Here is a 24,920-nt window from a genome sequence, read left to right as displayed (position 1 = left end):
CCACATGGGGTCCAGGTGGCTCGCAGGAGTACGGGAGGGAGTAAACGTTGCTGCATTTGACGGGCCAGGGTACTCCCTCTGAGGCGTGGACATGGCCAGTGGCTCGGGTGCGCCCACCTGTACCAGCGAGCAATGGATGCCCGGGGCTTCAGGCAGGATTAGTATAGAGGGTACTGCTTCTGGACATATGTCCCGCTCTATGGCAAATAGTACTTTACGCCAGGTTTGCTCCACATCATACTTATGGTCTACAACTCGGGCCGTGGCCAGGAACAAAGTTTCCTTACTTGATCCCCCACGGTGCCCGAGGAGGTGGCGGCAGGGACATTTCCGATGGCAGTGGCACAGGTCAGTGGGATCTGGTGTTGTTGGGCCCACTTGCTCACCTCGGTCTGTGAGGGCACAAACATGGTTAAACTGGATAGCACAATTTAATTTCTGAATAGGGCACCCCAGGTCTGAAATCTTAGCAGCGACTCCAAATGTAGCCCTCTTTCCTGCTGCTCTAGAGCGACTACTAGTGCTGTATGTACCTGCTGGCTCAGCGAGATCTGGTCCTCTGCTAACTGGGAGCCTGGGGTAATATTTCTGTCTTGGCAGCGCCTCCACTTACCCAGGATCCCAAATAAGTGAGATTCCCATAGGTAAGAATAATGGTAACACACTTCAACTTGGTAACCGTTTACTAATACGTAATTGCAGAACCTTATCTTATAACTATAATATATGACACACATATAATACGGCATATAATATACTGACATGCAATATAACACCTGTGGCCCTCCGCTCTCCTCAAGAGTAATGTCACTTTCCCGTCACCGCGTGCACCCCACACCGTGTCCACTGATATATATATATATCTCCATTCCCCAACCCTAAGTAACTGTTACCTTCTTGCCTGTTAATTGTACTATATTGCTGTGTTCACCTTTTTTTTAAGGAATAAATATATTTTATTATATCTAAGCTTCGTTCAGTTCAACCCAGATATTTGGTGTTCGTTATATCTTGTCATAAGCTACCGTGACAGTACCGGTGTTGGTGCACTTATTAAATACCTTCCGGTTACTGCGGTAACCGGCAACAAACTTCGAAAAGGATCCGCCGATCCAGCGCAGTCTCTCACGAGTAGATGGTGTCCAGCAGCTTGAGCCCAAACAACTGTCACCACCGCAGCTTCCGCGACACCGTGTCCCTATCAGTTTCTACAGTAAGCGAATAGATGTCGCTATCTATATAGGGTGTCCCTGCAGCACCACAAGCTTATGGTGACTCAGGGTATACACTGGGGCCTGAAGGGAAATCTGGCCTACGCAGGTGGGTCACGGACCCCTTGCACACACAATACCTCTCCCCTTGCTCCTCCAGTGCCCTCTGGCTAGCGTGGTCTCTCCCCCACGCTTCCCTTTACTGCCTGTCAGCAATCCTGCACTCCTATTGGTTCCCTGGGGTCAGGTGACTATGCTCATGGGACTTGTAGTTAACTGCAGAGCCTCCTGGTGATTGGCCAGCCGTTTGCGCGCTATTCACTGTGCATGCGCGAACTTCCATAGGGCCTCCTTTCGTGCATTGGTACTGCGCATGTGCGAAATACAACAGGGCGGCGCCCTGTAGTATCGGGCCGCCGCGGAGCGCTCCCTGCTCAGCCCCCACCTTGTACATGTGCCGCCGGTCTGCCGCGCGACCCTGACAGTGCCCGTGATCACCCCCTCCAGCGGAGGTAAAAGGAAGGGCCAGTGAACACCACTACATTTATATAGAAAAACAAAACACAAAAAAGCGCAAGCTCCATAGCGCATAACTGTGTACAAATAAGGGTGATTTTATTAAGGAGAATGTCCCTAGGAGATACACTTACAAAGGGTTAAAATAACATATACATTGGAGAGAATCTGTATGGGGCGTCATCTACAGGAGTGGGGGGGGGAGGGGGTTTATCCGTGATACTGAGCACCTGGTTTAGCTGCTTCTGACTACTGCCACGAGTCCTGCAGTGTTACAGCATCTCCAATGCTCAAAAGAGCTTCCTTTTATGGTGCAATATTGGAAACACAGGCAGAGCAGCTGGAAAAAGTGCTGAAGAACACAGGACCTTCCACACGTCCGTCTGAGATGACATCACCCTGTCTCTACGCGTTTCGTCACGTTGCGCGAGCCCCTGCTAAAGTCGTTCTCATTGCGGCTGCAGGGGCTCACTGCCGAGCAGCAGCGCGCCTCAGCACGGGTCAGCGCCTAAACGCTGACCATGCCCCAGACCTTAGGGGTGAAAATCTATTATTTTCAATGGGACATACATATACTGATTTGGTTAGATTGCTATTATCTTTACATGCCCCATGACTGCCTTCCTTAACAGTATATTCTTGGACTACAGATGATAACAATCGTTATTCTTTACTAAATTTATTAGTTGGTTTAGAATCTACTTTCGTAGAATCTGCTCGTTTGGTAGATTTAAAATCATTCCCTTTAGTATGTTTATTAGAATTTCTGCCTCGTGAGAAATATCTCCATGGCTTCCTCTTCCAGTCAGTGACTCTGCCATTAGCGTAATCTTCCTCATCTCTAAGTATTTTGGCGTTCTTCCTATTAATAATTTCCTTCTCAAAGGACTCCACACGCTTGTTGACCACATCATCCAGCGCCACAAACTCAGGAATATTTACAAATGGTTTTAAAATATTTTGAATGCTATTAATTTCTTTTATTATTTTTAACTTCTCTTCTCTATAATTGATAAGTAACTTTATGAGAGTTAATGAACAAGTCTACAGGGCACAGTTCCAATCAATGGAAAATTCAATACTGGTATCAAAGGTAGGTTTCTTAGTGATCCTAAGACCTCTAGGAATTTGCTTCTTCTCTAGATATTGACTGAGAGAGAATGAATCCCACCAGTTCGTCATTTCCTCTTTAGAAAAATTATCTAATCTACAGTGGCGACACACTTTATTCTCGCTCGGCTAGTCCCGCGAATTCGGGTATACTCCGGTGTATTGAGGTTTGTGATCGTTTTCTGCCGGAGTGTATAGCGTTATTTTCCCGGCAGGGATTGAAGCATTTTATTCCGGCTCGTCCCCTATAATGAATTGTAATGCAGTATATATACTGTATATATATATATATATATATATATATATATACAGTGTATATATATATATATATATACATATACATACAAAAGAAACACACAGCGCAAATCTAAACAGTTTGTTCCTGTGGAAGATATTATTCACACCACTTTAAAGAGCCAATGTTATAAATGAGGTACATACCCTGGTTTACACCTATCCCTACACACTGCAGCCAATTTAGGTCTGCGGCTCCACAATCGCCGCCTTGAAGATCTGTAGAAGAGTGACCTAAGCGCAAATATGACAGGGAAGAGAAAAAACACAAAAAGAGATCATAGGGCAGTATATCTATTAATACATAGACTTTAAGATGGTAAGGTATGCGCTTACACAAATAGGATAAGTATGAGCCTGTAATCCTCTCAGGGACTCGCGAACGTAGCTTTAAACGTCTTCTTCTTTAACTGCTGGATCTCCAGATTTCTTCTCCACGGGAAATCAGCTGCAGCTGCTGCAGGTGCTTCTTGTCTCTGGCACTCACGTATCTCTATGGATGGATCTCACAAGAGGGGGGGGGGGGAGGATGGGGAGGAAATAATGGAAGGGAACAAAATATGTGTAAAACCTTTTAATCTAAAAAAGACTCAATAAAATATAGGTGATCAACTCACATTTTGTGAGTAAATAACAAGCAGTAAAGAGTGTTTAGCGAGTCTCTCACACTCGTGTTGAAGCGCCGGTTACCAGTCCTCTCCGCAATCTCCGCTACTTCCGTATCACGTGATCGGCCGTGGCGTGTGACGCGGTGTGTGACGCGGCCCGGCTCTCGCGAGCTTCACTGTCTGCCAATGCAGGGGATCACTGCCGGAGCTCCTCGTGAATGTCTCTCCACACAGGCTCCTTGGCGTGTCTCTCTCTCTGCTGCAAGTCAACGCTGGCCCTACGCGTTTCTCCACTCGGGCTTCGTCAGGGGCTGCTAATAATTACCTAATCCCTACCAGGGTATTTATATGTACCTCCCCAAAACGATTGGCTCAATCTTAATAAACTAATTTCACTATGTGGAATATGATTGGTTATTTCTTGTCAGTGTCATATATATAATTAGAATCGCTGCATATAGCAGTCTTCATGTGTGTTGTTAGGCTTGTTTTATAGTTGGCATACGTGAACACTAGTCCCGTCTCGATTACTGCAACCTCCTGCTGTCCGGCCTTCCTGCCTCTCACCTGTCGCCCCTACAATCTATCCTAAACGCTGCTGCCAGAATCACTCTACTCTTTCCTAAATCTGTCTCCGCGTCTCTCCTCCTGAAATCCCTCTCCTGGCTTTCCGATCAAATCCCGCATCTCACACTCAATTCTCCTCCTCACTTTTAAAGCTTTACACTCTTCTGCCCCTCATTACATCTCAGCCTCAATTTCTCGCTATGCACCATCCCGACTCTCTTGCGTACTTCACAATTATGTCTTCTTTCTACCCCCTTTGTATCTAAAGCCCTCTCCCGCCTTAAACCTTTCTCACTGACTGCACCGCACCTGGAATACCCTTCCCCTCAATACCTGACTAGCACCCTCTCTATCCACCTTTTAAGACCCACCTTAAGACATATTTGCTTAAACAAGCATATGAATAGCACTGTGGATAATCCTCGACACATGATACATAGTGCGTCTGCAGAGGGCCAAGCTTTTACTAGAATTCCCTCCTCCTGTCTCTGTACGTTTTCCCTACATACCAATTAGATTGTAAGCTCCTCGGAGCAGGGACTCCTCTTCCTTAATGTTACTTTTATGTCTGAAGCACTTATTCCCATGACCTGTTATTTATATATTTGTTATTTATATGATTAAAACATATATTACTACTGTGAAGCGCTATGTACATTTATGGCGCTATATAAATAAAGACATACAATACAATATCCTGTAATTCTATCGCCATCTTTTCCATGGACACCTTCTGTAACCCAAGTGTCTCTTTTATGGTTTACATTTTTTATTGTGTTTTCAAACAATTGTAAATACATACAGTTATTTCATGAGGGAACCGTGGAACCCAAACTGATTTTAGATTTATACATCAGATTTTAATATAAAAAAAGAAAAGAGAAGAGGATGGAAGAAAGAAACAACAAATGAAGAGAAAATAAAATGATGGGGGGTAGGGTACCCATCATCTTGTCCTGTTTGGCTTGGCTCCCTGGGCAGCGAGTCTCTGTCACTCTCATTTCTGCTGTCTATCTCCCTTCCAGGCCCAACCTTGGTCTCGAGCTACTCGAACTCCTACTTATCTGGCCTATATTGTCTTCTATTGGGCTTCTAGCGAAGGGTCCCATATTTTGTAGAATTTTTCGGTGGAGTGTTTAAGGAAGGCCGTGAGCCTCTCCATCAACATCACTTCGTTTATTCTATTTGTTACCATTGACCTGAATGGGGACAATGGGTTTTTCCAAGTGGCTGCTATCGCGCATCTGGTTTCTATCAGAATAGGAGATATCGGGTGCTTAATAGGGTGGCTTATTTCCTCTACTTGTTTGGCAAGCAGCTATTCTAGGGGGCACATGGGGATTTCTAAGTCAGTGGTCTCATTTATATTCTAATGGATCATCTTCCGGTATTTTTGTATTGCGGTGCAGAACCACAATATGTGGGCTTTGTCGCCTACCTGGCCGCATGCCCTCCAGCATTGGTCAGAGGATTCTAGGAAGATCTGTTTTAGCCTCTTTGGTGCGAGATACCATTGGTATAATATTTTATATATGTTTTCTTTTGTGGCCGTACAGATGGAGGTTTTTGCCACATTATCCCAGATATCTTCCCAGTCATCTCTGTCAATTTCCATCCCCAGGTCTCTGGCCCATTTGGTCATATAACTATGGTCTGTAGTGGACCACGCCGATTCTAGCCCTGCGTAAATCATCCTTATTAGTCCTTTTTGGTATTTTTCCTTTTTGCATAAGTGCTCGAAGTTGGTCAGCTCCGGAAATTTTGAGTTCCTAGAGATGGACATGAGGAAATGCCTAATTTGTTGGAATTGGAATAGAGGTCTGGGGTGTTATATTTGGTTCTAAGCTCTTGGAGACTTAGGGGTTTCCCCTTGTGAAGTAAGGCTCCAATCCTTTTAATGTTTTTATTCTTAAACTGCCCAAAATAGCTTGAGCTCATCCCTGGTGAGAAATTTGAGTTATCAAAGAGGGTGTAATCTGGGAGGTAGTTAACGTGAGTTTAAATTTTGTTTTAGCCCAGATGGTCATTGTGAATTTTATTGGTTCTGGTTCTTTATGTCCCTGGTCAATTTTCCCTATTGTCCAGAGCGATATTAGTAACGGGCAATCCTCTGAGTAGCTCGATTCGATTGCTACCCAGCAGAACAGCGTTCCAGCCAACTATTTGGCATAGTTTTGCTGCATGGAAATACCTTAGTATATCTGGACCAGCATGCCGCCCCTCGATCTGAAAGCCATCAGCACGGACCTAGCCACCCTTGGTCTTTTCCCTTGCCAGATGAATTTAAAGATTTGGTTCTGTAGGGCTCTTAGTTCACCTCTTGGTACATAAATTGGAAGGGTCTGGAAATAATATAGCAGTGTGGCGAGGATATTCATTTTTATAGAGATTATCCTACCGATCCATGATATCTGATGCTTGTTCCACTTCAATAGGTCCTTTTTAATGTTGCCAAATGTGGTAGTGGGGGAAATAATGGGGTAGTTGTTTTGATACAGCAATTTGTAGTTTTTAGAGATGTTGACCCCTAGATATTTAATATGAGTTGGTTGCCATTTAAACTTGATTTTGTTTGTAGATTTTGGATCTTGGGGTGTGGGAGGGACAGGTTCAAGGCTTCTGATTTGTTCTTTGTTGATTTTGTATCCTGATAGCCCATCAAATTTCTCTAGTGACTTCAGCAGATTTGGTAGAGAGATCAGTGGGTTGGCTACGGTTAGAATTACATCATCTGCGAACAGCGATATATTGTAATTATTGTCGCCTATGTTTATTCCTTGAATAACTGGGTGCTTTCTGATCTTTGAGGCCATAGGCTCAATTGATAGAGCAAAGAGGAGGGGAGATAGGAGGCAACCCTGCCTTGTGCCATTCTTAATATTTATTGTCTCTAGTTTATGTATGGAGAGTATATTAGGTTCAAATATAATCCATTTATTAGCATAGTAATAATATACTGGAGAGAGAAAACCGACTGAAAAGGCTCAAAGGTAGCACCTAATAACGTCTGCCAATGCTTTCTGTAGCAGTGACAAATAGGGAGCATGTGGGGGAGAGATATAAAGCTGTGTGTGACGATGTCCATACAGAGACCTGATCAGCCTGGAGTAGCGCTCAACTCACGATACAGCCATCCTCTTTGCATCCATGATTCTCACTCCCTCTCTCCTGATGTCAGTGTGCGCGCACACAGATGACATCACTCCCCGGCGCTGGCCCGATCCGCAACAGTAGAAGAAGATAGAAGATCGATGCCGCTGCCTTTCCAAATAGCACAGGGACTCACCAGGTATAGAACAACCACCTCCCACGCGTTTCGGGCATGCACTGCCCTTTCTCAAGGAGTATAAGGTAAGTCATGGGAGGGGACTATTTAAACCCCCACAGACTAATGAAAACAGATGAAACACATCGGTTTAAGGGGTATCGTACCTGGTTGTGCGTGTCTGCAAGGTTTCATCCGGTGTTGTAGCTGGGGTTGTTGGTTGGGCCGGGCGTCTTTGCTATGCTGCCTCCACTCCTGGCTAGCCTCACACCGACCAGCCACCTGTCTCTCACCCCTCCCTCGGGTCCCTCGCCCTGACTTCGGATGGTCGCGGCCCCACTCCCGCAGATCTGGGTGAGGGGGTTGGGGCGCAGGGCATGGAGGAGAGGGGAGGGGGGAGAAGCGTCCGGCTCTACAGCAGAGCTCAGAGACCCAGTGCCATCATGGAGGGGGGGAAGCATCCGGCTCTTCGGCAGAGCACCAGCGTGGAGGTGGGGGGAGCATCTGGATCTCTTGCAGAGCTAAGGAGCCCTTGCACTGCTCTCCTAGTCCCCCCCTCCCCCACGATCTTCCATGTTCTCCTCGCCGCCTCCTCTCCTGGCTCGCTGGCACTCCTCTGACCGGCCACCCAGGTCTCTTCCACCTCTCCCGCCCACGACACCCGCGGTCCAGGCCCAGGACGGTTGCGGCCTCCATCCGCAGTTTTGGGCATGGACGAAGGGGTTGGGGTGCGGGGTACAGGGGGGATTGGGGAACGTGGTATGGAGCTGGGGCATTAAGTGGGTTTTGGTATGGAGCACTGAGGGGGGTGGGAGGGGAGAGGAAGCATGTCCGGTATGGATGTCCCCCTGGAACCCGTGTGGTGTGCCCGATCTCCTGCAGCGCTTGGGACTCCAGCCACACTTGGAGCTCTGGAGCCCACGTGTTTCTCGCCAATCTGGATCTCCTTTGTTGCGCTCGTGGGTACGGGTGTACTCTGCGTTGATCTTCTAATCCCCAGGACCGGGTGGGTCCCATGATGTCCCGCCAGCCCAAGTGTAGAGGTAGGCAAACGCTTCTTATATTTCTATTTGGACCTTTTGCTTGTTGTTTGTGGGGGGGGGGGTTATTGGATCTTTCTTCTTTCATTGTGGTTGTGGTTCTTTTTTTTTTGTTGAGGCTGGGGTTTTTGGTAAGTTGCTGATCAGGGGAAAGGGGTGTAAAGGGGGTGGGGTCGGCTCATATTTCTTGCTTGTGGGTCTAAGGTGATTCTGTGAGGCTAACCATTCTGAGGCGCGTGGGGGACTTCTTGCCGCTCTGGTCTCTGATGTTTGGGCCTTGGACTAGTGCTGTCCGGGGGTGGCATAATCCCGGGGTATGTAGGAATTTTGGACTTTCTTCTGGATATCTCAGGATGAATTGTTTTCCGTTTTTATGACCATTAGTTTGAATGGGAAGCCCCATCTGTATTTGATTCCCCCCTCTCTCAAGAGGGAAGTCACTGGTTTTAGGTCTCTCCGTCTGGTCACTGTTTCTTTAGCAAGATCGTTGAATATTTGGAAGTTGTTCTCGAAGTGGATGTCCCCTCTTTCCCTGCAGCATCTGATGATTCTTTCTTGAGTGGTGTAGTGGTGCATCTTAATGATCACGTCTATGCATCTGTTGGGCTCTTCTGATCTAGGGCCTAAGGCCCTGTGGGCCCTGTCCATCTCAATATCTTTTTCTTCCAGCGATGGATCAATGTTTTTAAATAATCTGTTAAAATGGGGGCGTAGGCCATCCATAGGAATAGTTTCTGCATTTAAGCCCTTTTGAGGCGGGACTCTATCCTTACCTCCATTGGTTGATATGGCGGTCCTTCCCCTGATTGTAGACTTTAAATTGCGGCATCTACACTTACGTTTTGTGACTCCTCTCCCTGAAGGAGCGTGCCTAGCACATGAAACGTACGTCGGGGTATGGTGACGTCGGACGTGTGACGTACACCAGGAGGGACGATTTGGTAAGGGGGAAATACAAACGAGGTAACACAGCGCTGGATACAACCGATTTCCACGTTTTTTTCTCTCTGCAAATAATACCATTCAGGGTGGGCGCAGTATATGCAATTACATTGGCGTTTATTCCTGATCAACACACATTTACACAGCGGGACCATCCTATGATATGTGACATCCCTTATAACTCAAAATTGGGTATCTACCTTGGTAGTGTCAGTACTGCAGGCATTCCGATACACCTTTTCTGTGCCACGGTACTTCTCACTAGAGATATCCATACGAGTGTCACTCTGTGTTGTTTGGGCAGATAGGAGATATATATTCCTGATATTTGCCTTATCCAGTGGCTTATGGTTACTATATCATGTGTACCTCATACTGAAGTGGACATCAGTCCCATTCTTAAGCTACGGTAAAATACATACCTGCTTACCTCCCGTTTCCACCGTCTCTCCCACCTGAGGATTTTAAATCCTGTGTGTATATGTTTATATGTCGGTCTGTCAAGAATAGTTTTAATAAAACGTTGTTATTTTTGGTTTTATATATTCTGCATTTGAGTGTGCTATCACGGGGTTTCCTTTGGTCCTATATTACTCAGGTAAATCTGTCAATATTAGTTGCAAAGTTCTAAGTCTGATTGAAGCCTTTATTAACCTGTACATTACCAGGAAAAGCACTCTGTATTAGAGTTGTCACAAACATCCTGCAAGCAAACAAGTTCCCCTGTGTGGAAGATGCTATGGAGTGAGCCCTTAACCATTTAAATGTGGGAGGGGGTGAGCTTAAATTAAGTAGGAGGTTGCCACCCTCCAATCAGCCAGGACTAGCTGAAACACAATTGTAAAATATACTGGACACCTAACAAGCTTCTATTAAACCCCCAAAATAACCACAACATATATATATAAGCATATGAGTGTCACAGAGGAGTGCTACTGAGCTCAGTTTTAGCACATCCAGTGAAACTCATACACGGTACAGTGCCTAAATATATATGTATAAATAACTATTAAGTAAATGGTCTTTTGGCGGTTTAATAGAAGCTTGGTAGGTGTCCAGTATATTTTATTCCCTATGCACCAAGTTTTTTATGACTTGTACTATTAGGTGAGCGACTAGTCACTATGTTTATGTGGTGTAGTGGTGCATCTTGACGATCACGTATCTCTTGGGGTCTTCTGATCTAGGGCCTAAGGCCCTGTGGGCCGTGTCCATCTCAATATCTTTTTCTTCCAGCGATGGATCAATGTTTTTAAATAATCTGTTAAAATGGGGGCGTCCATAGGAATAGTTTCCGGGATATTCCGGATTCTAACGTTCTGTCTCCTCTCCCTATTTTCTTGGGCTTCTTTGAGGAGTTTGAACTATGAAATCAGTTTCAGGATTTCGTCATCTGTTTGTGCTTGCAGCTGGAGGGAGTCCTCAATTTTGGACTGTAGGTCTGTGGTCCGCTGGCTCAATACTGCAATTTCTTCTTTAAATTATTTGACTGCTGAGCGGAGTTCTGATTGGAATGATTGTGTTATCGTTTTTAAAGAGCTCCTCGATGAACCCTCTTCAAGTGGCCCTCCCCAGCCTGATCTTCCTGCTCACATGCTTTATCTGCTCCAAGATCTACTCCCTCATGGTCGGCTGCCTCCAAAGAAGCACGTAGGTTCCTTTGCTGTGGGTTTTTTATACTTTACTCACATCTTGGTTTGGTTCTGGGGTTTTGTGATGCTTCTTGTACATTTTTTGTTGTGGAAAACTTGTATTATTTATTATTATTATTATTATTATTATTATTCATGTGAGGGTCCCAGGAGCTCCCTCGATTCCTGGCTTCCATCCCTGGTGACGTCCAAGTGCTGAGTCCCCTCAAGTGTCTCTTAGTTTTGTAATCTCTATCTTTGACCTCCAATGGCTTCAGAGCTTGTTCCATTTTATTTTTGAAAAATTCAGCTTGATCCTGCAATTTCTCCACTTAGAGCAAGCACAGGAAAGAGGTGGAAGCTCTGAGTTTGCATCAATGTCTCCATCATATTTTTCAGCTCTGCCGATTTTCGTGGCATCAGCTTCAATTTTCCACGCCTCTTCCTCCTGGGCGTACTGACTTTTGGGGATGGAGCAGCCTCTCTGTTTAAATAAAACAAGCATTTGCCTAAATATGCATTGCTTGTCACTGATTATCTATACCCATAAAGGGGCATAGATAAGAACATTGGCAGTTAATGGGCATCCTACAAAAAATACATAATTAAATAACATACAACTAATGTGTTTGTTACCTTTGCTGTATTCACCCTCCAAATCCTGCTCCATCAGCAACTCTTGACCCACGATGCAATGCTCCTCAAACAGCCGATGTGAGAAGTCTCAGATCATATTTTGATTGAAGAGACGTCTCCGGTAAGAGGAACAAACAGAAAAGGTCCGTTATAGCAGAAAAGCTCTAAGAAAGAGGAAGTACTAATTGTATATGTGTGTGTATATATGTGTGTGTATAAGGTAGCGCCACTAGGGGACTGGTGTATGTGTGTATATATAATATATGTGCAATAGCGTCAAAAAGTGATAAATAATAATTCTAACATTTGCATAGAAGCCTATGTGATACAGATACATCTGTTAGTGTAGTGCACAATTGCTGAAACAAACTGACAGATTACACTCTAAGGTACATAAGAGTGCAAATGCATATATTAGATAGGATATCAAATAAAAACATGTGCAAAAGTCCAACCCTAAACTGAGTCCTGATAGGTTCAACAGAACAAATAAAGGTCATGGGGTCCACGGCTGCTCTCAAATGGAATAACCAGTTCCAATGATGATTCTATGGGAACGAAAAGAGAACAGAGAGCGCACGCCTCATAGCGTAGAATTGTACATTTAATAAAAATAGGGATAGGGGAAGGGATTAAAAACACTCACAAAGGTAGTATATAACAAGCGATGTGTGATAATATCATCACCACGAGGTAAGCACCGTCCCGGATCACGTGGACAGTCCAAAGGAAAGTTCTTGCCGAATCACCAGAAAAAGTTCATCCTCTATTTCGTCCCACAGATTGTGTTCCGCGTGTCTGCTTATAGTGTAGCTTACGAGTAAGGCAGCCTCAATACAGCTCCCTGCACGCTCCGGCCGTAAAGCGTGCACTTGTGTGATGACGTAGTGTCGTAATTAGCATACCCTGACGCGTTTCGTCACACTATGCGACTGATTCTCAATGAGGGGAGATAGGAGACCTCCTCCATCCTAGTTTAAAATCTCCTCCAACCTTTTTAGCATTCTCCCCCCTAGCGCAGAAGATACGTACAGGCATACCCCGTTTTACATACACTCGCTTTACGTACACTCACTAGTACGTACATTTTTTTTTTTGTTGCACCTTACCCCCTGTGTACGTACGCGTGCTTCGCGAGTACGGACACCAGGGGGCAGCGTGCGCACCTCAACACTCCTGCAACCTCCTTCATGCTCGATCTCCCTGTTCCCTCTGCCCTCTGATCTGTCTCCGTTCCCCCTCCCATCTGTCTCTGTTCCCCCTCCCATCTGTCTCCGTTCCTCCTGCACCCAAGCTCCATAAATCAGCAGCTTAACCAGCAATTCTGCCCGCACTTACTGCAGCCCGTGATTCTGCTTCCTCCCCCCTCCTCCTCCCTCCTCAGAGCTCGCTCCGGTCTGCTGCAAAACTTTGCATGTGATGTGAACCAGGAGCAACAGTGAGGGGGAGGAGAAGATTGTCTGCTGCGCCTGGAATCTTTGCTTGTGTCTGAGTGTGTGTGTGTGTGTGTGTGTGTGTGTGTGTGTGTGACTGAGTGACTGAGTGACTGAGTGACTGAGTGACAGTGTGTGTGTGTGACTGAGTGACAGTGTGTGTGTGTGACTGAGTGACAGTGTGTGTGTGTGACTGAGTGACAGTGTGTGTGTGTGTGTGTGTGTGTGTGTGTGTGTGTGTGTGTGTGTGTGTGTGTGTGACTGAGTGACAGTGTGTGTGTGTGTGACTGAGTGACAGTGTGTGTGTGTGTGTGTGTGTGTGTGTGTGTGTGTGTGTGTGTGTGTGTGTGTGTGTGTGTGTGTGTGTGTGTGTGTGTGTGTGTGTGACTGAGTGACAGTGTGTGTGTGTGACTGAGTGAGTGACAGTGTGTGTGTGTGACTGAGTGAGTGACAGTGTGTGTGTGTGACTGAGTGAGTGACAGTGTGTGTGTGTGACTGAGTGAGTGACAGTGTGTGTGTGTGTGACTGAGTGAGTGACAGTGTGTGTGTGTGACTGAGTGAGTGGCAGTGTGTGTGTGTGACTGAGTGAGTGGCAGTGTGTGTGACTGAGTGACAGTGTGTGACTGAGTGACAGTGTGTGACTGAGTGACAGTGTGTGACTGAGTGACAGTGTGTGACTGAGTGACAGTGTGTGACTGAGTGACAGTGTGTGACTGAGTGACTGAGTGACTGTGTGTGACTGTGTGTGACTGAGTGACTGTGTGTGACTGAGTGACAGTGTGTGACAGTGTGTGACTGAGTGACAGTGTGTGACAGTGTGTGACAGTGTGTGACAGTGTGTGACAGTGTGTGACAGTGTGTGACAGTGTGTGACAGTGTGTGACAGTGTGTGACAGTGTGTGACAGTGTGTGACAGTGTGTGACAGTGTGTGAGAGAGAGACTGAGTGAGAGAGAGACTGAGTGAGAGAGAGACTGAGTGAGAGAGAGACTGAGTGAGAGAGAGACTGAGTGAGAGAGAGACTGAGTGAGAGAGAGACTGAGTGAGAGAGAGACTGAGTGAGAGAGAGACTGAGTGAGAGAGAGACTGAGTGAGAGAGAGACTGAGTGAGAGAGAGACTGAGTGAGAGAGAGACTGAGTGAGAGAGAGACTGACTGAGAGAGACTGACTGAGAGAAGGAGAGAGAGACTGCGAGAAGGAGCGCGTGACTGCGAGAAGGAGAGCGCTGCTATACAGTACTGATCCGCGTGCGCGCCTCTCACCTATTTGCTTGGTCCCATTCATTTTATTTGAATAAAGCCTACTGTATTTATTTTGGTTACAAATGCTTTATTTACATCAGTTATGCACGTATATGATGATTGCAGTACAGTACATGCATCGTAAAGTGGAAAAAAAGTAGTGCTTCACTTTATGTACATTTTCACTTTACATACTTGCTCCAGTCCCATTGCGTATGTTAAAGCGGGGTATGCCTGTACTAACTCATTTTTAATGCCATCTTACGCAAGTTTATATAATTATTTCACATAACTCTGCTTAGAAAAACAAAAACAAATAATAAAAATGTATGTGTGTATATATATATGTGTATATATATATGTGTATGTGTATATATATATATGTGTATATATATATATATGTGTGTGTGTGTGTGTGTGTGTGTGTGTGTGTGTGTGTGTGTGTGTGTATATATATATATGTGTGTGTGTGTGTGTGTGTGTGTGTGTGTGTATGTATGTATATATATATATATATATATATATATATATAAACAATATTAAAGACAGCGCCTTTCGCAGACTACACCCAAATTGCTGCAGCCCTGATCTAATATGGCAAGATAATGCACCCAGCACAGATGCCTAGTACCAATAAGACATATGAATAAACTTGTGGTAAGAAACAAGCAATTGTATTATAACTAAAATATTAAATGCCAAAAAAGGAAAAAATAAAAAAATGTGTGTACAAAGAAATAGTAAAAAATCAATTAATAAAAATGAAAAAATATAAAATAATCACAAAAATAACCTATGGACCAAAAAGAAAAATATATATGTATATATGTAATTGAAAAAGTGAATTACATGAAAATATAAAAATGTAAAAAATGAACACCATAAAATGTGAAAAATTCAATCAATACTTGGGTCCATATGTGTCCACACTCTGACGTCCTCACTCTGGCGTCATGGACTGCTCGACCACCGTAGTTTCTATGCCACGTGACCCTACGCGTTTCTTCCGTCTCAGCGGATTTCATCACCAGGTTTCCCTGGTCCCTGATTAGAGCAGAGAGCAATGGCGTGAGAGAGCAATGGCGGCTGCACTGAACAGAGAAGTTCCGGTTTAAAGGGAAAAAAACTATTTTCGTGATTGCAACAGCAGTATCATCCATTTGCAGGCATTCCAACCACAATCGTACGGAGGAGAGCTGTGGAGTCTTCGATCTGGTGCATGGGCTGGTCCCATAACATGCCTTTATTTTACTGACAAAGTGTGAGTGTACATTTGTCTGTCCATGATTTATTAAATCTTTTATATCTGATTTTATACATATAACGAAAAATACTGCCGCTCTCCACCAATTAGGGATAGTGTAGAGAATAGGGTGCATACAGGTAATGAAAATACATATATACACCATTTAATAATACATATATATAAAACATTTTATTCAACATCTATGCAAAGACACTTAACAACTAATGGTTAAAAATGATCGGTATATCTTCTGTTCATGTTGTAATATACAAGATACTATATACATGTCTGAACAGATGATATACCAATCATCTAATACCACGTAAGATATATCTACTGTGTAATTGATATCTGTGAGGCCTGGACTACTAGTATTGTACAGCAGGTCAAGTGTATTCCCTTGATGTGTATGAATGAGTGGTAGCAGACATTTTATACCCTCTCCACTGCACTCACATGAGTAATAGGCAGTCATACACAGCCCACGAAGGGAATAGATATAGCAGTGTACCTATCAGACCCATCCATTGGTGCTAGATAAATACCTGTGTGATAATATTATATACTAGCTGAGAGACCCGGCGTTGCCCGGGATGTAAATGCGTAATAGGTAGTATTATTTATAAATGGTGGAACAATAGATGACTGTTTGTTGTAAAGGTTGGATAATAATGTTGAAAAGAAAGATGGAAGAAAATGTAATACGATGTTGTATAAAAATGGTTTATTGTAAACACACCACAGTACAATGTATATTTTGGTGCCATAAGTGATGTAAAAATGTGAGGCGTGTGTCCTGCTAGGGTGTGAGGCGGCGGGTGGCGCGTGGGTTGTGAGTGCTTTCTGTGAGTGGGGGTCCTGCTAGGGTGTGAGGCGGCGGGTGGCGCGTGGGTTGTGAGTGCTGTCTGTGAGTGGGGGTCCTGCTAGGGTGTGAGGCGGCGGGTGGCGCGTGGGTTGTGAGTGCTGTCTGTGAGTGGGGGTCCTGCTAGGGTGTGAGGCGGTGGGTCAGTGATGTCGGTGCGTAGGGGCGGGAGGCAGCAGGTGTGTGTGGCGGCAGGTATGTGTCGAGTGTGGCGGGTGTCTGTTGAGTGCATGCAGCGGCTGTGAGGCGGTGGGAAGGGGGGAGGCGGTGGGAAGGGGGGGAGGCGGTGGGAAGGGGGGAGGCGGTGGGAAGGGGGGGAGGCGGTGGGAAGGGGGGGAGGCGGGGGGAGGCGGTGGGAAGGGGGGGAGGCGGTGGGAAGGGGGTGGGAAGGGGGGGAGGCGGTTTGAAGGGGTGGGGGAGGCGAAGGGGGGGTGAAGGGGGGGTAGAGGGGAGGTGAAGGGGGGGGTGGAAGGGAGGTGAAGGGGGGGTGGAAGGGAGGTGAAGGGGGGGTGGAAGGGAGGTGAAGAGGGGGGTGGGTGGAGTGGAGGTGAAGGGGGGGGTGGAGGTGAAGGGGGGGGAGGTGAATGGGGAGGTGAAGAGGGGGGGGGGTGGAGGGGAGGTGAAGGGGGGTGGAAGGGAGGAGAAGTGGAGTGAGGGGAGGTGAAAGGGGGTGAGGGGAGGTGAACGGGGGTGAGGGGGAGGTGAACGGGGGTGAGGGGGAGGTGAACGGGGGTGAGGGGGAGGTGAACGGGGGTGAGGGGTAGGTGAACGGGGGTGAGGGGTGGGTGAGGGGAGGTGAAGGCCGCTCACTCACCTGTCCGGCAGGTCCCACGTGGATCTGAGGCAGGAGGCAGCGTGTTGTGGCCGCTCCCCCGCTGTGTCCCGGGCGCTCGCTCGCTCCCCTGCTGACTGTAGCGGCGCCGGGGGGGGGTATCGGGGAGACACTGACACTGGAGGGGAGGTGAAGGGGGGTATGGAGGGGAGGTGAAGGGGGGTATGGAGGGGAGGTGAAGGGGGGTATGGAGGGGAGGTGAAGGGGGGTATGGAGGGGAGGTGAAGGGGGGGTGGAGGGGGGTGGAAGGGAGGTGAAGGCCGCTCACTCACCCATCCGGCAGGTCCCACGTGGATCTGAGGCGGGAGGCAGCGTGTTGTGGCCGCTCCCCCGCTGTGTCCCGGGCGCCGCCATCTTGGGTACTCGGCGCCGCGAGGCAGCCTGCCTGGCCACTGGCTGTTCCCGCCGGGGAAGGGGTGACTTGTAGCGCCGAGGAGGGGGGGCATGTATATGTGTGGGGGGGGAGAGGTGGGATATAGAAGGGGGGTCTCGCACGGCCGCTGACACTGGGTGGGGGGGGGCGCTGAAGGGGTAATAATAGTGTGTGTGTGTCCCGCTGACTGCAGCGGCACCGGGAGAGGGGGGGGCGGGGTGAAAGCACGGGAGACACGGGGAGAGGAGGAGGTGCGCGCGGGTGCTGCTAACACTGTGAGCCCCGCTAATGTAGGTAACACCCCCCTACACACGTGTGTGTGTGTGTGTGTGTGTGTGTGTGTGTGTGTGTGTGTGTGTGTGTGTGTGTGTGTGTTTGGACCTTTGGCCCGTCACTCCGCCTCAGGCCAATGAGAGGTGTGCGGGGGCGGGCGGGCCAAGGGACCAATGAGATTGCCGCTAGGGACGCAGACATACAGTGCTTTCACAAATATATAGTAGATATACATAGGAAGCACCTTACACGCTACCCTCTGTCCCCACTTACCCCCTGATCATTTTTAACCATTAGTTGTTAAGTGTCTTTGCATAGATGTTGAATAAAATGTTTTATATATATGTATTATTAAATGGTGTATGGGCTCCACCCAAGGATTAAATTATTCCTAACCATTTATATGAGATAAGCGAGTGCAAATTGGTCCCTGCTGGATTACTCTCTTTGTAACCCATTTCCTTCCATATATATCTGATTTCATTCAAGGATCAGGCGCTTTTTCTCTTTTTTTTTCTAATATATATACAGGCATACCCCGCATTAACGTACGCAATGGGACCGGAGCATGTATGTAAAGCGAAAATGTACTTAAAGTGAAGCACTACCTTTTTCCACATATCTATGCATGTACTGTACTGCAATCATCATATATGTGCATAACTGATGTATATAACGCATTTGTAACAGGCTCTATAGTCTCCCCGCTTGTGCACAGCTTCGGTACAGGTAGGGAGCCGGTATTGCTGTTCAGGACGTGCTGACAGACGCATGCACAAGTTGCCGTTTGCCTATTGGGCGATATGTACTTACTCGCGAGTGTACTTAAAGTGAGTGTCCTTAAACCGGGGTGTGCCTGTATATATATATATATATATATATATTACAGTGTTCGACAAACCTATACATTTGCACTCCCCGGGCGAGTGGATTTAACATCGTGGCGAGCTCCTATTAGCCCAGGCATCACACGTTTGGTACTAGGTGGCGAGTAGATTTTTTTGTTGGGCGAGTAGATTTTTTGGTGATTTGTCGACCACTGTATATATATATTGCAGCATGGGATTCTGGGAAATGACATGCAAATGAGCACACACTTTTGTCAAGTCCATTATTACATGGAAAACCTTTAAGCCAATGCTTGCTGCTTTAAACACAGCTTTTAAACATAGCCTGGGATGAGATGCAAAGCCCACTCACAGACAGACTGTCTTATTGTGTTTACAATACTTGTATTATACGTGTAGATACGTTCCACAGATATAACAAGACCTGACGAAGCTTACTGCGAAACGCATTGTTCCCTGCCGGAGCTCATTGAGAGAGGGACCCAGACAACCGCCGGACATCCGGTTCAGATCCTCCCTTCCGGTTCCACTGTCGGACGCGTCAGTGAGAGCACAAACGGAGGAAGAGACCTTGCTGGATAGCCACGCGGCTGATGCTGGGCAACGATAGCTGTCATTTGTGTGAGTGTGTTCATTGTTTTTATACGTTTATGCTAATCTCCGACTCTCTTTATACTTTTCTAGATGGTTGTGTTGTGACACAATCCTGAGCCATTAAAGTTTTGCAGTGTTTGAAATTAAGTTCCTGTTTGCGGATATACCATATGTGTTTTTTGGTGCCCGTCTTCTCCGACTCCTTTGGGGTTAATGATTTAGGTTTGAAAAAGCTGATACTAAATGCTGTATATTTGTCCAAAAAACTGATTATTCCAATTCTGTTTTATATACAGGCACATTCTAAAATCCAACACCGATTAAGTAACCTCCGGCCAGCACCTCCAGAGCAGCGCTGCCCACTGCCAGCACCTCCAGAGCAGCGCTGCCCACTGCCTGCACCTCCAGAGCAGCACTGCCAGCACCTCCAGAGGACCACTGCCAGCACCTCCAGAGGACCACTGCCAGCACCTCCAGAGCAGCGCTGCCCACTGCCAGCACCTCCAGAGGACCACTGCCCACTGCCAGCACCTCCAGAGGACCACTGCCCACTGCCAGCACCTCCAGAGGACCACTGCCCACTGCCAGCACCTCCAGAGCAGCACTGCCAGCACCTCCAGAGCAGCGCTGCCCACTGCCAGCATGGATCCACGCTTGTTTAGTGAGTTGAGAAGATATTTTGGTGTCTTTGGAATCTGCAATGTGGGAATATCTGATTATTTGGAAGTTATGCGAGTCAAACACCCAAACTAATCTTGTTTTCCTATATAACCACCAGCAGGTAAGAAGATAATATATCTTTACCTGTTATTTTCTGCCAGAAGGGCTAGTAATACATTTCTTTACAAGAGGTATTATATTATACCAATATCAGGAGGAGGTGAAATCACAAGTAGCGCCCCCACTCCCATCCTTACATGATGGGTTTTCCTTTTCTTGTTGCTAGGTTTCCCAGTGGATGCACCGGAGAGGTTAGAGATTAAGTCAGAGAAAGCAGAGACAGACACAGAGGAACATGTGACCCCAATAAAGGAAGAAATAGATGCATTTCCTGTTTGTGGTAAGTACCCTTACATCCTCACTTGTCTTTATTCAGTATGTTTAAAAATGGACTGAAATGTCTGCAATATTTTGGAAAATAATATTAAAGCGTGCATACAATTATAAGATACCTGTCCTAATGAAAAAAATCATTTTTCTAAGGTTATATTGGGAATATTATTGTTATTGAGGTTTGAACATTGGTAGCTCCAAAATGTTTTCAGCACTCGGGGGTAAAAACTTATTTGCACTGAAAGGGTTAATAACAAAGTAAAATCAATCACTTCACCCCTCCCCCATTGAATCAGTATAGAGTATTTCTGTATACTGATATCACAAGAAGCGCCCCCACTCCCAGCTTTACATGATGGATTTCCCTTTTCTTGTTGCCAGGTTTCCCTGTGGGTGTACCGGAGAGTTTAGAGATTAAGTCGGAGAAAGAAGAACCGAACCCAGAGGAACATCTGACCCCATTAAAGAGTGAAACTGTTCCATTTCCTGTCTCTGGTGAGTACCTTTTCCCCTTTGTCTGCACAAAGGGGTGTTATCTTGTTACAAGGCGCATGGTCACATTTAGTGAATATTCATGGTCCATTGCCTCTCATAGGAAGTCCCCAGGCCTGCTGGGTGTTCTGGGACAAGCCACATGCAGCAGAGTTAGAAGTGCAATATGGCTCTCAGACACGTATAAAGGTTGGAAATGCAGAGTTATGGGTATCTGACCATCAATAGATACGATAAAACGCATTTGGGAACACAAATTCAAGGGACCCTTCCCTAACTAACCTGGTTCCCCAGCTTAAACAATACCCTCTCATTTAGGGTCATTAGATACGCAATAATAGCCAAAGTCTTTAGACATAGCTTAACTGATAGATGGGGACAGCGTCCCAAGAGCCCAGGCAATTCTTAAGAACAGTGAAGGTCATGATGGGGGCGTCTTCACCGACTGGATAGACACATTACACATTAAACACATTTTTTCCTTCATTTTTGCATTTTTAAGTGTATTTTTCACCCTGACCTCTGGAGGTGCTATTGCGTCAATACTTGTCACACTTTTCCCTGTGTATGCTGTATGCAATTTTCTCAGTGTGGTTTATTTATTTACATCTTATTCATTATGTATATTCCCCTTATCAAGATACAAATTGTTCTTTACCTTGGTAGTTGAGTTGACATTTATTATATGTATATTATCACGTGATTATATTATTTGGTGTTACAGTTAATTTAATCTAAGATAATTTTATTCCCTCCACATCTTATCCACTTTCAAATTTGATTCTTTTTCATTTCATTTGTATTGTCCTTATGAGTCTATTTAAGTTTATTGTTATTGTTGTATTCTTTATTGTGTCCTTTTGCTGGATTTCTCCCCCACAATTATACTGCCTTTTTCCATGGTTACATTTTCCCCGGACTGTTTTCTTCCCATGGGACGTTTTTACCTGGGATACAGGTAGGCAGTGTTTCCGGAGGGGAGTGCCTATAATGTGACACTCTCTAGACTCAGGAAACCACTCTGTGATAAAGCGCCCATGCGAGAAACGCGTTGGAGGTTTCTCTTGTAACTTGGGCTGTGTCGCAATAACTCTTTTATTTTTTCTACTTTTGCCTCCAGTTCTTCATTTCTGCAGTGCTCCTTTTTTCTTTATTTTGAATGTGAGAGGAGAAGGAAAGAGAGGAGTCAAATATTACACCAAGGCCGCGTGCTTGGGAAATTATATGAATAGTATTTGTGACTGACAAAATATGACACAAAATGGAGCAATCTAGTTTATGTGGGTCTTATGGCAGAAGATTACATGGACAGTGTAGTCGCTGCATCCCTTAGATTGTAAGCTCTCCAGGGCAGGGATTTCCGTTCCTATTGTCTGATTGTGTTTGTTGCACTTATTGTATTATAATTCCCTGTACTGTATTGTTTCTGCTGTAAAGCACTGAGTACACTGTGGGCCTTATATAAATAAAGACATACATACATGGGCATCTACAGTATCTTTACACTATAGGTTGCTGTCTGGTTTAGTTGATATTATTAACGCACTAATGTGATAGACCAGGAGTTCCTTAACTTTACTTCTCATGGACATTTTCAGTGTTAATTATTTGGAGGATGTACATGTATCCTTAAATAATAAATACAGTAATAAATACAAGTTCTATATGTATCAATGATTTCACTGAGAGCTGCTACAAATACATTTCAGGCCTTCGGGACCACCACCAAAGTCATTAGGGGCCATTGGATGTCCATGGGTCACAATTTTAAATCCCTGGGGGAAGAATATATTTTGTTAATTAAGTATTGGTGAAATAAATTTTTCAGTGTTTTGTATTTGTAATTTGCTTTCAGTAATTTGATTTACAGATTGAAAACATTTGTTCTGTCTTTTTTGTTTACTTCTGTTAGAGAACGGCCTGAATGAGGAACAGAACTTGAGCTCTGATACATCCAGAAGCTGTCTGACTCCTCGCAGCCCAGAAGTGCCAAAAAACAAGGATTCCTTCCACATTTTGGGCACATACAAGGAACCAGTGCCACATGATGGTGACTTTACAGACCTTGTACAGCACACAGCGGAGACAGACTCTAAATATGGGTCCAGCAAAAGGTATGCGAGAGATTTAAGAAGAAGCCGTGGTGCTCAGCCTTTTCTCTGTTGTCAGTGTGGCAAAAGCTTCTCACTGGACAGGGACCTGCTCACACACCTTTGTGTCCCCACTAGGGAGCAAACCTTTACATGTATAGATGGTGGGAGCGGTTTCTCACTGAAAAGGAAACTTCTTCCACACCAGATGATTCAGACATCAGTGACTCCTTTTATTTGTACAGTGTGTGGGAAACAGTTAAGTACCAAGAGGACCCTCCGCAATCATGAGCGGCTTCATACAGGGGAGAAACCATTCCCATGTACAGAGTGTGGGAAACAATTCAGAAAAAAGCACCACCTCCTCAGTCACCAGATGACTCATACTGGAGAGAAACCATTCACATGTACAGAGTGTAGTAAAAGCTTTTCTTGGAAGACAGAGCTCCTCATCCATGAGCGGATTCATACAGGGGAGAAACCATTCACATGTACAGAGTGTGGGAAACAATTCACAGTAAAGAGCCGTCTCTTCAGACACCAGATGACTCATACAGGGGAGAAACCATTCACATGTACAGAGTGTGGGAAACAATTCGCAGTTAAGGGCAGTCTCCTCATACACTGGATGATTCATACAGGAGAAAGGCCATTAACATGTACAGAGTGTGGGAAACAATTCAGTACTAAGAGCCACCTCCTCAGACACCAGATTACTCATACTGGGGAGAAACCATTCACATGTACAGAGTGTAGTAAAAGCTTTTCTACAAAGGCGCACCTCCTCCAACATGAGCAGATTCATACAGGGGAGAAACCATTCACATGTACAGAGTGTAGTAAAAGCTTTTCTTGGAAGACACAGCTCCTCAGACACGAGCGGATTCATACAGGGGAGAAACCATTCACATGTACAGAGTGTGGGATACCATTTAGTAAAAAGAGCCACCTCCTCAGACACCAGATGACTCATACAGGGGAGAAATCATTCACATGTTCAGAGTGTGGGAAACAATTCAGTACTAAGAGCCACCTCCTCATACACCAGGTGATTCATACAGGGGTGAAACCATTCACATGTACAGAGTGTAGTAAAAGCTTTTCTCGGAAGGCAGACCTCCTCAAACATGAGCGGATTCATACAGGGGAGAAACCATTTACATGTACTGAGTGTGGGAAACAATTCCGTACTAAGAGCCACCTCCTCAGACACCAGATTACTCATACAGGGGAGAAACCATTCACATGTACAGAGTGTAGTAAAAGCTTTTCTACAAAGGCGGAGTTCCGCAACCATGAGCGGATTCATACAGGGGAGAAACCATTCACATGTACAGAGTGTGGGAAACAATTCCGTGCTAAGAACAGTCTCCTCACCCACCACAGGATTCACACACGGGAGAAACCATTTCCATGCACATAGTGTGGGGAAAGCTTTTCACAGAGGATCAGCCTCATTACACACATGAGGACATGAGGCTTCATACATGAGATAAAATATGTGATTGTTCAAAGTAGGGTTGGGCAATATACCAGTAGCATAGTAATACTACAGTAATAAAAATGGAGGGTAACGCAATACTTGCCTTACTTCTTACCATGGCATTCCTATCAGCAGCTGCAGAGTGGGGGTGGGTCTGGCAGAGAGGCGGGGGGTGGGGACTGTGTCAGAGAGAGGACAGAGTGCGGGTCTGGTAGAGACAGTGGAGTGGGAGAGAGTCTGGGAGCTCCTCGACTTTCACATGCTGCAGCTATAAGGAATCC

The 24,920-nt window shown here is 45.7% G+C and overlaps 1 protein-coding gene across 1 annotated transcript in view; it reads left to right on the top strand.

Moving 5' to 3' along the window:
- Positions 1-24,920, top strand: part of LOC142488314 (uncharacterized) — a 57,718-nt gene that overhangs the window by 22,470 nt on the left and 10,328 nt on the right. Inside the window, exons 2-6 of the mRNA XM_075588681.1 lie at positions 19,340-19,548; positions 19,818-20,182; positions 20,468-20,581; positions 20,956-21,069; positions 22,979-24,578. Coding sequence (XP_075444796.1) covers positions 20,164-20,182; positions 20,468-20,581; positions 20,956-21,069; positions 22,979-24,578 — 1,847 coding nt within the window. The 5' untranslated portion in view covers positions 19,340-19,548; positions 19,818-20,163. The remainder of the gene's footprint in view (positions 1-19,339; positions 19,549-19,817; positions 20,183-20,467; positions 20,582-20,955; positions 21,070-22,978; positions 24,579-24,920) is intronic.

This window comes from Ascaphus truei, chromosome 2 (genome assembly GCF_040206685.1).
Source record: "Ascaphus truei isolate aAscTru1 chromosome 2, aAscTru1.hap1, whole genome shotgun sequence".
Lineage (NCBI taxonomy): Eukaryota > Metazoa > Chordata > Amphibia > Anura > Ascaphidae > Ascaphus > Ascaphus truei.
Note: the sequence above shows the minus strand (reverse complement) of the source record. Positions and strands in the feature narration are given on the sequence as shown.